The sequence below is a fragment of the Euwallacea similis genome, chromosome 19, assembly GCF_039881205.1.
Source record: "Euwallacea similis isolate ESF13 chromosome 19, ESF131.1, whole genome shotgun sequence".
Classification (NCBI taxonomy): Eukaryota; Metazoa; Arthropoda; class Insecta; order Coleoptera; family Curculionidae; genus Euwallacea; species Euwallacea similis.
In genome coordinates this window covers 2,332,857-2,346,483 of record NC_089627.1, presented here as the reverse complement: position 1 = coordinate 2,346,483, position 13,627 = coordinate 2,332,857, and the positions used below count along the sequence as shown (strand labels likewise).

Below are 13,627 nucleotides of genomic sequence, written 5' to 3'. Positions count from 1 at the left end.
ACAATTGTAATGGAAAGTCAAAATTACTGCAATCGATGTTTTGATATTGCCAAAAATGCTTCCTACGTCGCCGTTTTGAACCCGAACGTCGGATTGTAACACTTCGCTGAAGATTGAAGTTTGCGTTCTTCCTTCTTCCAACACGTTTTTTCAAATGCTTCCGAAAGTTTCTGGAATTTTTCAAATTTCGAAACGGTATACTCTTCTCTCATTCCAACCTGCGTAACTTCTGCACAATTTAACCGATCTCATCGCTCTTATGGTTGCTGAGATCTTTATGGTTGAGCTCCAGAAACGGACATCCTGTATATTTTTCCTGTGTTTCTTTCCCTGTTTTCTGATTTTAAACTGAATTTCAGCTATTGTTTTGTAACCGACACCAACCTATGTATATTAGCAACAATACCTAAATTAACTAAAAGATGGCATGCAAAAAATAAAGCAGTGTGATAATACCTTAAAAAGCCTTAGCGGGGGTGGGTTAACAAAACACAAAAAGCGTATTTACAAATTGTCAAAATCGACCCAGGCCCTACTAGCGGTCTCCGAGGAGCTGCAGCCCTTGTCATCCCTGTCATTCCGGAACAACCCCGTCGAACAATCGTCGGCAACCCCCAGATCGGTAGAAATACGCCCCAAATTACTTTCCTCGTGAAAACCGGTCAGAGCTTCCTCTAGGCATGGTGACCTTTCGTATAAATTTTGTTGGAAGACTTCATCGGGTCGTTTGTTAAAGAGAGCTTCGTCGTCTAAATTCAGAAATTTCGGATCCAAATTCGGATAGTAGTGAGGTTTTTTATTAAAGAAATCCGAGGAAGTGGTACCACCTCCATAGAATTGCCTATCAAAGGCTGAATTATTCAACCAACTTTCGGTATTAATCTCCTTGATTTGATGCACATCTTCTGAGATGTTCATGAGGCTGTTGAACCTCATTTTCATTTCGTGTTCGATAATTGAGCTGCGATAGTAGTTTTGTAGCAAAATTACATCGGGGAGGTAATGGGCGGACAAAGAGTCCACATGAGATAGGGTGGTGCCGAGATAGGGGTTGCCTCCGGCTAGTTCGAGGGTCGATGAGGGATGCAAATATGGCTGTTGCCAGGATGCGGGGTGATGGTGATTAAGCGGTAGCGGTCTTCTAAAATGCAAAAGTGAAAGAATTGAGTGAGTGCTTTAGTATATAGTGCGTGACAAGTCTTAGAGACACCACAAGAGCTTATTGGTTCAGAGTGTTAATGTTGATGAGTGTTAAGCTTGCAAGAGGGTGAAATTAAAACAAAAACGCTAGAAAAGGGTTGTAGTTTGTGCTATAATGTTGCAAAGTACCTCTAAGACATAGAATCCTCATGCTTTAAAACTTAAACAATTATAGGCTTGATTTAGGTACTGGAACTGGGTTAAGATAATAGTAAAGTGTAACACTTATAACGTAGCAAACTGTAGCAAAATAACTAAATGGTTCATCTCAAATTTGTTCCTAGACATCACCGACTTCAAAGTGAGCTTTTTCAGTACCTATCAGACTGTCATTATATGGTAACAAAATTTGGAGGCACTTACCGATTCTGAGCAATTTTCCTCAATGTATCCGGGACCCGAATTAACTTATCTAGAGTTTTTACAACGGACAGGAATGAGGGCCTGTGCGTCCTCTCCTTCTGCCAACAATCCAGCATTAGCTGATAAATGGCTTCTGGACAGTCCATTGGGGCAGGCAATCTGCAAAGAAGTTTGTTCTAAATTCATTCAAGTTTTTAGAAAACAACTTTTATCCAACCTTTGTTAGGTGGCTATTTTGTTGCAATATTGAGCTAATTAATTAGTTTTTCAAATGTTTTACTCACCTATAACCCTTTTCTATGCTTTTAATCACGTCTTGGTTGGACCAGTTCCAGTATGGTCTCTCACCATAGGACATGACTTCCCAACAGACGATGCCCAAAGACCATACGTCACTTGCTGAGGTGAATTTTCGGAAGGCTATCGCTTCCGGTGCCGTCCACCTCACCGGAATTTTACCACCCTGGAATAAAAAAAGTCCATAAAAACCTATCTAGAATAGAATTTAGCCAGCTGCCAAGATTGTAATTGGGATCTGTCAGAAATGCGAGAAAATGTACTTTTTAATTTTTCATATAATATGACTGTATATTTGTCGAACCTTGCTTAAAATGAAAAAAAAAAACCTCAAGAGTTTTTAATGAAAAGCAAAATAACAAATTTTAACCATTAAACAATCTTACTAAAATTTGATTTTTTTCCGGATACTATACCTAGCTGAACCCTGTTCCAAATGAAAGATTAAATATGCTACCTCTCGATTTATGTAAAATTATGTTTACAGACATTTTTTATAGATGTTAGTATAATAAATATCCTGCATTCGTTGAAAGCAAAGATAAATTGAACTGCTAACGTGAAGTAGATGATAGGAGTTCAAGGGCCGCCACTGCTAAGGCCAGGGAGGCTATGCCCTCACTATAGTCCCTGCTCTACAGAAGAAGCCACATGTCGGTCGATGGGAAATTATGGCTAATAAAGTTCATTACGCGACCAATCCTCAGGTACGAATCGGCTGTGTGAGGACGTGCCGCGAAATGTCATCTTAGAGGAATAGAATTGACTGAAAGCATTTACTTTCGAATGGCGGTGCTCCAATGCCGTCTTTCTGAGAAGACTTTGTTCCTATAGGTGTTTATTGGAGGTTTATTTGGAGGTTAGACCCTGAAGAACGTCCCAAGTCTGAATTAGCCCAACACTTGATACAAGAAGTATATTTGTTAGAATGTTTGCTGGATAGAGTTCAAAAAAGATCTTTGAGGGGCGCGAAGAATTTTAATTAAAAAACTAGTTTTCAAAGTTAAGGACCATTTGCACGTGTTCCCCCCAACTAAACTGCTACCGCGGGGAGCCTTATTATTAAAAAATCGCCTAATTAAGTACTCTATTTTTGCCAAGACATTACTTGGCAGATGTGTCTGAGAGCAATGTATACTACGTGACAAAGAAAGGTAAACACCCATTAAAAACCATTTTATTTTGATAATTTTTTGCATGTTGACTTATCTTAAAAAAAGAAAGAAATGATCAAAATTTCAAGTTTATCTGTTAATTTTTTTTTTAGTTTCCATGGGTCGTTCCTTAAAAAAATAAAATTTTGTTTAAACATTTTTGTTCACATTTGCATCGCAACTTTTGTGAAGTGTGTTGCAATCGGTCATAATTTTGACTCATTATGCCTAGAGTGCGTAGAATTGAACAGATCCGTCAGTTTAGTGACTTTGAGAGGGGGCGGATTGTTGGGTTGCGCGAAGCAGGTCTGTCGGTCAGAGAAGTGTCTAGAAGAACTAACAGATCCTTAGGAACCATAGTGCGGTGTTATCAGGCGTGGACTCAGGAAGGCCGTGGGCACAGAGCCAGAGACACTGGGCGACTCAGAGGAACCACAGAGCGCGAAGATCGTCGATTGCGACTTTTGGCTCTTAGAGACCGATTTAGCAGCAGTCGAGCTATTGTAAATCAGTGGTTTGAAGAACATGGGAATAGGGTTGGTATGCGTACAGTATATCGTCGAATACGAAGTTTTGGCCTTTTGTCCTATCGTCCGCATTGGGTGCTGCCTCTCACTCGCGAACATCGATCTAATCGCTTACAATGGTGTAGAGAGAGGATTCAGTGGGACCAAGAATGGACTCAGGTGATCTTTAGTGATGAATCCCGCTTCTGTTTGGGGATGAACGACGGTCGGGCAAGGGTGAGAAGGCGACGGGGTGAAAGGCGAGATCCACAATTTGACAGAGAGCGTCATGTCCACCGTACTGTAGGCGTTATGGTATGGGGTGCTATCGCATATGGTAGCGGGTCATCCCTAGTTTTTATTAGAGGCAACATGACTGCCCAACGCTATATCCAAGAAGTGTTGGAGCCATATGTGATTCCATATTTTCGAACTATGCCGAACGCTATTTTCTAGCAAGACAATGCTAGACCTCATGTTGCTAGGCAAACAATATCGTTCATGGATCAACATCAAATCAACCGTTTACCCTGGCCACCTCGATCGCCGGATCTGTCTCCTATTGAACATGCCTGGGACATGATTGGCCGCAGACTGTTGAATTTACAGCACCCTTCACAGACTTTAGCAGCCCTTACTCATGAAGTTCAGATTGCCTGGAATTGACGGACTGGATTGAAGACATTGACAATTTTATTAGATCCGAACCCAGGCGTATCAATGAGTGTATAAGGAACCATGGATGCTCAACACACTATTGAAAAAAAAATGAAGTTCTTCCTCTGATCTTGCTGAAAATGTAATCATTGAATAAGTATGTGGTACTGAACACATACAAAAAAAAATTATCAAAATAAAATTATCTTTAATGGGTGTTTACCTTTCTTTGTCACGCAGTATATTTTATGTGGAAAATTTAGTACTATCTCAACTTTATACAAACGGAAATAGTCAAATTTGCAATTTATTTAAACATTTTTAAAAATTATCTATAAATGGTATATTATTCAATACTATTAAAATTTGTATTTAAATAACTTTTAGCATATGACAAGAATAATTGAAAGACTACAGTAAATTGGGGTAACATGGAAAGATAGTCTGGACTAAACTAGTCTTAACCCTTTTTGCCCTACAAAACAAACAAGACAATCCTGCTTCTTTTTCCATTTAACCACTCTATTGGAACATTGCTAAATATATATAGGTGCGAGCAAAAAAATAGCGTCACTTATGCACTCGCAGCTTTAAGTTGAATATTTTTCTACTAGTTGAGACGAGTCAAATCATAAACACAACACGTTCTTTGAACACTTTTAAGAACTATCTATAAGAGAATTTGACGTCGGTGTGTCGTATATTAAAGAAAATGTTGGGGAAAGCTACAAAAAACATAAAAACGAAAAGTAGGTGACGCTATTTTTTTGCTCGCATCTGTATATATATTTTTTGCATTTTATGAATGATTATTTATGTATAGACGTAAATGTTTTTACCACAACGACAGCAAGACCAAATGGTTGATAACTTCTGAAAAAAAAGATTCATGTATATACATACATACATGTATGTATAATACTGTAAGTACAATAATTACTAAAATTTGGAAAGGTTGACACACACTCTGTTCAACACGGCATCATAAAACAATCTTTTCTTTTCCTATTTGTTGTTATCTCTGAATTCATTAAAACTTATTTCTTTCACATTATCAATATTTCAAAAGATATTTCACAGATGGCAGGGCAAAAGTTTCCTACGTTCGTTAAAAATAGAAGCATATTGAACTGGGATTTTATAATTGTGTATCATTGTCCATTAGAGGTTAGACCCCCAAGCCCCGAAGATGGTATCGCCCATGTCATAGCACTGGACCTGCTAAGGTTTTTACTAAGGTTTCTACTAAGGTCTTTATAATGCTTCAAGGGAAATACATTTTTCGTGGGCTTGTGGAAAGCAATGATAATTAGTGTTCTGGTTGAAAATGTAGCTTGCAGTTTTGATGACAGTAAGCAATTATTGCCATTGATGGAAGTCGCCACAGATGTTACTTATGCAGTGGCTTCTATTGTTATTTATCGCATTACAATACTAGCTATGCTTAGTTTAAACAAAGAGACAGATAAAAGACAAAATCTTACAATTAGATAAGAGGCAGATAGATATAAGCGTTGGAATAACGTTCGATATTGCAAGATCAACTTATGAAATAAGTAGTTAGGACAAAGATTTAGAATTCTGTTAAAAATGTAAAGGTTTTCTAGCTTAACTTGTGTTCCAGATTCCATTTATCCAGATAGGTAGCTATAACGTGATATTATCTAAAACTTAGATTACTTATCTCTGTTCAATACTTGAAGGCAATCTCACAGACGCTAGCGGGATATATTTTAAACGTTCAACGGAAATGAAAACCAGTTCAACTGCAAAATTAAACTACTCATCCGTTATCCGTTAAAGATTTGACCCTATGCGCTTTTTAGATTTGATATCCCAATTATGGACATTCTTGATACTAAACAATCGGTACAAAACTAGCAATATAGGCGAAAAGTTTTTGAATACCCCACAAAATGTAATTAAAATAATTTTTCAGGTTTTTTGCTGGAAGGGAGAAAATCCTCCTTGGAATTTTAGCAAAATTTAATTTAAAATTCCACCAAAATTTCATGTGAACGCGTTAATTTTAGGCATACAAGGAGAAGTTTTGAGTTTTCCCTAGATTTTTTCTTGTGAAATTTCTACGATTAATGGTGGGACGTAGAAAAAGTATAGATGCGCCGATTGAATATTTTTCTTCGTAATGAAAGAACGTAAGAAAAACTGTAAGTAGGTATAAAGATTTTTTGCCTCATTAGCTTAATTTCATCGCCATCAAGGATAGACATTCCAAAGAAACGTTTAGAAGAACGATTTAATTGCAATATTATTCGGAGCAATTTCTTCATTAAGGGATTAAAATTAAACGATAAAAACTTACCCTGGTGGTGTACGCTCCTTCCGTGGCGCTTTCAATTTCTCTACTTAAACCGAAGTCCGCTATTTTACACACTAATTCCGAATTAACTAACACATTCCTAGCTGCCAAGTCTCTGTGGACATAGTTCATTTCGCTGAGGTACTGCATCCCGGATGCGATACCCCTTAACATACCAACTAACTGTATCACTTTGAATTTCCCATCATTGGCCTGAAATAAAATAAAATGTTACCATATTAAACCTAAAATGATCTTCAGCAACTTACCCTTAAAAAGGTATCCAATGACCCATTCTCCATATATTCAGTGATGATCATCACGGGGTTCGACTTGGTGACGACGCCCTGAAGAAATATCACGTTGGGATGCTCAAATTGTCCCATGATGGAGGCTTCAGTGAGGAAGTCGTTGCGACTCTTGTCCAACGATCCTGCTTTCAGGGTCTTGATGGCCACGTCAATTTCCGCCCCGTTCATTTTCAGTTTGCCCTTGCACACGTCCCCAAATTCGCCCCCACCTTGAAAATAACATCCTGATGAATTTGAAAATAAAAAAAATTAAATGAAGAAATTTACATGCAAATATAAATAATAAATATAAAAAAATTAAAATGGGGGGATGGGGATTGTGCATAAATTAAAAATTTTTCATTGTATGAAATCAATAGAAGATGTCCATGGAGGATATCGTTCAAAAGTAGAGCAAATATATCATTGCATGATGTTTTATTCCCTTTTCATATGTAGTATACACATTTTAAGAATAACCAAAATAGATTGTCACCTCAGTCTAGGTTACTACAATTTTTGAAAATATATTAGATTACTTCAGGATAACTGAAAATATAGCATGAAGTACAGGACGGTAAATCATTTCAAAATTATGAAATTTTATGAAGCCCGCTCAGATACATACATATATTATTTGGAAATATGAGAATAAATCAGATCAGATCAGGTCAGGTTTCTTGATAAAATTTATGAATAAAAAATAATGTGAACGTTTTTTTTTTAATTACCGGAAAGAGCCAGGCTAGTTCAGGTAACTTATTAGAAACAAAATCAGGACAGTTTATGTTACTTGATATTATGAAACAAGTTAGCGTAATTTAGGTTACTTAGAATATGTAAAAATATTTAGGCTAATTCAGATGAATTAAAATCATGAATGATTTTCCACTTTAGGTTGACAAAGAAATTAACGTTGCTTTGGGTTATTAAAATTCATAAAATTAAAAAGCTAAAATTGAATTCGAATTTTGAAAACTATGATTATTCAAAGAAAAATTCGAATGATAATCGAATTCTTGACTGAAGCCAAAAAAATGAAGGCCACGTAGAAATTCGAATTCAGTCTTAAAAATGTTTTTTAATAATATAATAAAAATATCCAATAATCATGAAATTAGATTTGGATATAAATGATATTTGAATGATAAAGAAACTAAAAAAATTACCTATTATAGCCTCAATGGTAATACATTTGGAATCAATTTCCCTGGCAAATTCTCGTACAGCTTGATTAGGGTCTTCGTAGGTATGAGGGTCGATATACATCCTAGAAGAGCCGCTTATTCCAGTGAAAAGAGGTGTAGTCACTAAAATATTATTTCATTAGTTTTAAGACAGACTTCGAAATAAATTAAAAATAGGTGATTAGACGAGAAACGATCAGTCTATTTCTCTCAAAAAAAGATTAAAATTAGCAAGTTATCCTCTTAAATTCAAATAAAAACGACGATTAAATTAAAACGGTATATGTACATAATAAAAACGATCAGAATCCATGTGCTAAATTGATTTTCAAGTAATTTTCCAGACGTATGATGCAAAATGAATCTTAGGAAGGTAGTAAATTTGCGCTTAAATAGAAACAAATTAAACTCGGACTACTTCCGTATTATTATGTGGTGAAGTAAACTGTCGGCACAAACTCACAGAATATTCAGTCATCCGTTTCAGATAAATTTTAATAGTTTTAATTGAATATTTGTAACCAGAATAGATTAATCCGAGACCTGCATTCTGAGAGTCTCAAATGGTCTAGAAACGTGGAGGTTCTCAACATTTTAAAAACTATGAGGGGGCTAACAGTGGCAGTCATCATAAAAATGAGTCTATGCGCTAAAAAGGCACCGAAGCTCCCATAAGTAACATCATATTAGAGAATTCAAATCTCAGAGCATTCATTTTCATTTACACTGATTAGTTTCGGTTCAATAAGGGCAAGATAAAGAAGAAATGGTTTATTAGTAGAGCAAAGTGTAAAGTTGACGGAAATTCAAAGAAAATAATATTGGATTGTTTCTTTCCTCAAATAAGAACCTTCATAGAATTTTTCTCTTGCATCTTTTATAAAAATGTCTTCTATATTAATTTTCCTTTCCAACACAGCGGAAACAACTCTATGGCAAAAGTTGGGAAAATATACTGTACTTCCCCTAATCCGAACTAAAACATAAAAACAAAAAAATTACCGTTGGTATGGGTGGTTACTATAGGAGGATTGTCCAAGCTGGTATGATGAACTAAACACCATCGTGGAAAACAAAAAACAAAAATAATTAAAACGCAGGAAAAATAAGAAAAATAAGCATCTCCACCGAAAAGCACCGAACCAAAATCCACACTAGAGGTAACAAATAGGAACCCATCTAGCTTTTCACCCTATGAATAAGTGTACCTTTTTCCTAATGATTATCGATCTAATATAATTTTTCATAATTAGAATACACTACTTACTGTAAGTAACTACCAATCCTGGGGTTAGGGAATAGCGTGTAAGTGCAAATTAAAGGAGCATATTAGTCAATGATCTGAAGGGAATCGAGCATATTTTTCAGAGTTTTGCGGCAAGTTCCAACAGAACTTTTGAAAAAATTGACGACATTTTATAGTGTTTGTCCTTTTGTTTTTTACTACATTTGCTAGAAATTGCCTTCAAACTAAGAAATAAAATATAATTTCTATGCTCTTTCCAAATCAAATCAATGATATTAGTGCGTTACTAAACTAGAGGTTAAATTCATCAGTAGGTAAATCTATCACAGTGCCTTTATTCTTCTAAAATTTAAACAAAATTAAGATAGAACCAAACCGTCCTTTGAAACCCAAATTAATTTGTAAAGGAATTTGTGCCTCGTTCTATCTTAACTTTGCATAATATATTGAACTAATGATTCCCTAGTCATAGCACTATTACCAAGGGACAAAACTAGATGGTACTTACCTTCTCCATTTCGATATTCCAAAGTATCGCAATCGCTAGGTTGCTTCTTGTTGCATTCGTCATTTGACCTGTTCCTAACGAGAACGACAGTCAAAACTATGACTGCAACTAGAATTACGACGATGAGTACGATTCCTCCTGCTACAAGTCGTATTTGCATTCCTTCTTCAGCCCCTACGTAGGCTGGAATAATGAATGTTAGATCAGAAACATCAAATTAATAGCTGATGCTAATCAAGCCAACGTTTTTCCTTATTGAATATTTACTTAATTCGCTCCATTCTCTGATGAAAGTTATTTATTATACTCACCAGTGTTTAAAACTTGTCCAGTAGTTTTAAAAATGACAGGAGACCACGCTCCCCATCCCCTTGGGGTTTTTGCTCTCACTTGCAGTCCATATTCTGTACGTTGTTGTAGGCCAGTAATCGTTGCAATGAGGGTTGTAGTTAGAAAACTAGTGGAATTGCTGTATTCTTCGTTGCGAGGAAACCACCTACAAAAACCCAGTTTTATGTGAAATATGAATTTGGAAAAATAGCACCAGCTGCAATTAAATTAATGTAACTATAGAATTGATGAAATTCTAGGAGTTGAGTATAAAATTTTAGTAGGTCTTGAATAACGGAGCACCATTATTTGTGACCTAGATATTCTCTCAAAGGGGGTAAAATCTTGCTTTTTCTTAAAAAACAAATGCTCTATACATATCGAATATCTTGACTGAATTAAGATTATTTATGAAATTCAGCAAATACTAAAATTTCTCAATCTTTATTATCGCCGATTTTTACACAACAATTTTCTATTTTTCTAGAGCTGTAAAAGCAACCTGGTAAATTTAGTTTATAGCCAAACGACATGTGTAAAAGGAAGATAAGGTGGTTCATTGAAGTGTGGGTCATTGGATCATTGAAGTATTCTGGGCAGTTACTTGGCGATTTTGAAGCGATAGCATTCTGAAATAAGCTTGATTTTTTACCTTTACTTCACTTTAAATCAAATAAAGCCCAAGTAAAGTTTCACGTAAAAAATATCAAGTCACACCAAATTATCTTGGTCGAATACTTGCAAAATCAAGTAGCATCAATAAATTTCACTCATTGAGATACTTCAATTAAAATTCTATTGAATCATTTTTCTTTATCCCAAAATTAAGAAATACAGTCATTTTTGAATTCTTAAATCTCTCTTACCTCACTTCATACGTTTCAACCTGATCGCTTTCGGAATCGCCATCTGTAATGGGGGCATCCCAAGCTAAAGTAATTTCCGTGCTCTTGACCGAGGTCACTCTGATATTAGTGATACTACTGGCCACCGAGGCCTCGGTAGTAACCACTACATCCGCATATTCGGCACTGGGCTTGAGCGACATGTGCGACACTCCATTTTCCGCAAGTATTTGGAATCGGTAAGTTGTAACTGCATTTAGGCCGCTTATGTGGATTCGGGTTTCGTTGAAAAGTTCCTATAAACAAAACAAAGGAATGTTATTTGATAGAAACTTGTATAAAAAAACTTTATAATCGGTTTAAAAGTGGCGGGTAATTATGAAAAATGCAAATGACCAATTCAAGGTCTTTGGCTTAAATATTCTTTTTCTAAAATCCTATTTTTCACTGCACGACTTTCAAAAGTAGCCATTTTCCAGTCAATTGACTGCACTGAAAAGACACCTTTCCAATAAGTGCACGAGAAATGCTCTTGTGCATTCACCGCGCTGTTTTCCGTGTTGCTACCTCAGTGGCTTAGATAAGGATAATACAGCCACCAGGTTGTAATTTTGAGCCAGTATCACAGCAATTTTTGTCAATGTCACTCCATTGCGGATTTCCCCATCGTTTTATATATAATTTTATTTTATTTTTATTTATAAGCTAAAATAAGATGTATGTGTCGAATTGTTACCTGAACACTTGAGAGAAAAATATAAGAACCCAGAAAATTAGTACTAACAGTTTGTATGGCAAAAAGAAGGGGACTGTCTGTGCAACATTGTATAAACGAGATTCTCGTTTAATCATCTGAGAAGGTAATTTAACGAAATTGCTGATATTTTATAAAGTTGATTTCCGATATAAAAAAAACTTGCTTAATGGTTATAAAAATTAAAATAAATTACCAGCTCTTTCAAAACAGGAAGTAACTCCAATCGGTAATTCGAATTATCATTTTTAAAGTCTAATAAAGAAAAGCATCGTTTTTCTGTTACACTCATACTGACTGATATGACCTACTGACTAATAACGAAATGAAAACAAAGGGGTAGGAGATCTGGGTCCTTGGAATGAATCCTAAGCAGTCTAATTACATAACAACATTTTTATTTCAATGTTTCTATGGATGTTATGATAGAAACTCACCGTTGGAGGGTTATATTGGACCAAACCTACGCTGCAAGCATCACATTTTATCCTGTAGGCAATGTCTGACCTACCCCCTAAATTTTCAGGAGGCAGCCAGCTTAGTATCACATTAGACTGGTCGACGAAGTTGACAGTCAAGTTCAAGGGTGCTGAGGGTGGTTCTATCAACAAATACGAAGATATTAAAATTTTATCTATGAATTACAATCAAACTTACGGGTACAAGACATGTTTTTCGGATCTGTAGGTGCCCTATAGTATCCGGAATCGCAATTGCACTCCGATAGCCCGTAATCGAAACCCTGGGAATATTTTGGACATGGTAGACAAAGGCTGTCGCCCACGTCCGGCTTGTAGGTGCCCTTTTGGCACAGATTGCAATGCTGCTCCATGTCGGGCTGGAATCCCGCTTTGCACTTGCATTCCCCGCTGGGTAAGGTCCATTTTCCATCCCCCTTACAGAAGTACGTAGGCGTCCCCACAACTTCCGCATTAGTCACGCAGGTCCCTTGCGCCTTTTCAATCACCGTGATCTCTTTCCCAGTGGGAGTGGCAGGAAATTTGGCGAAGTTTATCGTTATTTCTGGGCAGGTGATGTAGTAGACCTGAAACAGCGTGTTCTCTATTGATGTCCTTCTCTAGGAGTTGAATTAAGTACCTTGATAGCTAGCAGGGATATGCAAGCACCTTGGTCCCTGAAAGCGAAATAAACTCCCTTCTTCGTAACCGGTATGCTCTTGACTTCAGTGTTGATGTTGACTTCGCTGTTGGAGTTGAATCTTCCATCTCCAGCGGCAACCCGACCTGAACAAAAAGGAATGGATAATATAATACAATACGCGCACGGACATAGAAGAGCTTATGGAAAACAGACAACTAAAAGTACAAATTCACAAAACTATTTTTTTCCCTTTTTTTCTTGAACAAGGGCTCACTCAGGGATTGCTATCTGCAGGTCATTGTTATACGACGGGCAACACACACTGCGGGCAAATTCAACGGAAAAAACTAAACAATACTGACAAACGACAGGAAAAATTGCATTAACGTGACGATTGCAAAGAGAATGGTCACAACTGGACCGTCCTGAGTACTCTCTGCCTTATAAGACGGCCGCTTTATTTTCCGTTTAACCACCCTGTTGGACTATTTCCAAATGTAATTTTTTCCTTTTCTTTGCATTTTATGAATGATTATTTATGTATAACTGTAAATGCTTTTGTCACAAGGGCAGAAAGGCCAAATGGTCGATGGCCTCTTTTTCTGGAATATATATTTATATATGTACAAAGAGGGCAGAAACTGGGAGGCAATTTGCGCTCAAAGGCCGCAACATTTCAATTTTACTACCCTTTCTGCTTGTAGTGTTTGTGTAAATCCCGAACAGGGAGAGGCAAATCCCCGTATTTTCCCCAGAATCGCCCAATAAAAGCGAATCTAAATCTAATATAGCGCAAAATGCAAAATCTAATATTCCACCCGCGCGTCGACGGTTTTAAGAGCCCCCGTTTGCCCGTACACATAGTTATA

General features: G+C 36.6%; 1 protein-coding gene across 8 annotated transcripts in view; it reads right to left on the bottom strand.

Annotated features, from left to right (window-relative positions):
- Positions 1 to 13,627, bottom strand: part of Eph (Eph receptor tyrosine kinase) — a 137,920-nt gene that overhangs the window by 2,941 nt on the left and 121,352 nt on the right. Inside the window, exons 6-18 of one of the 8 annotated variants that reach the window (XM_066399767.1) lie at positions 12,756 to 12,901; positions 12,315 to 12,702; positions 12,095 to 12,258; positions 10,925 to 11,199; positions 10,040 to 10,224; positions 9,729 to 9,911; positions 9,242 to 9,259; positions 7,957 to 8,097; positions 6,767 to 7,032; positions 6,501 to 6,710; positions 1,848 to 2,026; positions 1,564 to 1,722; positions 457 to 1,141 (exon numbers count right to left, since the gene is read on the bottom strand). In XM_066399767.1, coding sequence (XP_066255864.1) covers positions 505 to 1,141; positions 1,564 to 1,722; positions 1,848 to 2,026; positions 6,501 to 6,710; positions 6,767 to 7,032; positions 7,957 to 8,097; positions 9,242 to 9,259; positions 9,729 to 9,911; positions 10,040 to 10,224; positions 10,925 to 11,199; positions 12,095 to 12,258; positions 12,315 to 12,702; positions 12,756 to 12,901 — 2,951 coding nt within the window. In that variant the 3' untranslated portion in view covers positions 457 to 504. Of the gene's footprint in view, positions 1 to 456; positions 1,142 to 1,563; positions 1,723 to 1,847; positions 2,027 to 6,500; positions 6,711 to 6,766; positions 7,033 to 7,956; positions 8,098 to 8,976; positions 9,028 to 9,241; positions 9,260 to 9,728; positions 9,912 to 10,039; positions 10,225 to 10,924; positions 11,200 to 12,094; positions 12,259 to 12,314; positions 12,703 to 12,755; positions 12,902 to 13,627 lie in introns of all 8 variants that reach the window. The other 7 variants (XM_066399765.1, XM_066399766.1, XM_066399768.1 and 4 more) reach the window with 7 other exon arrangements.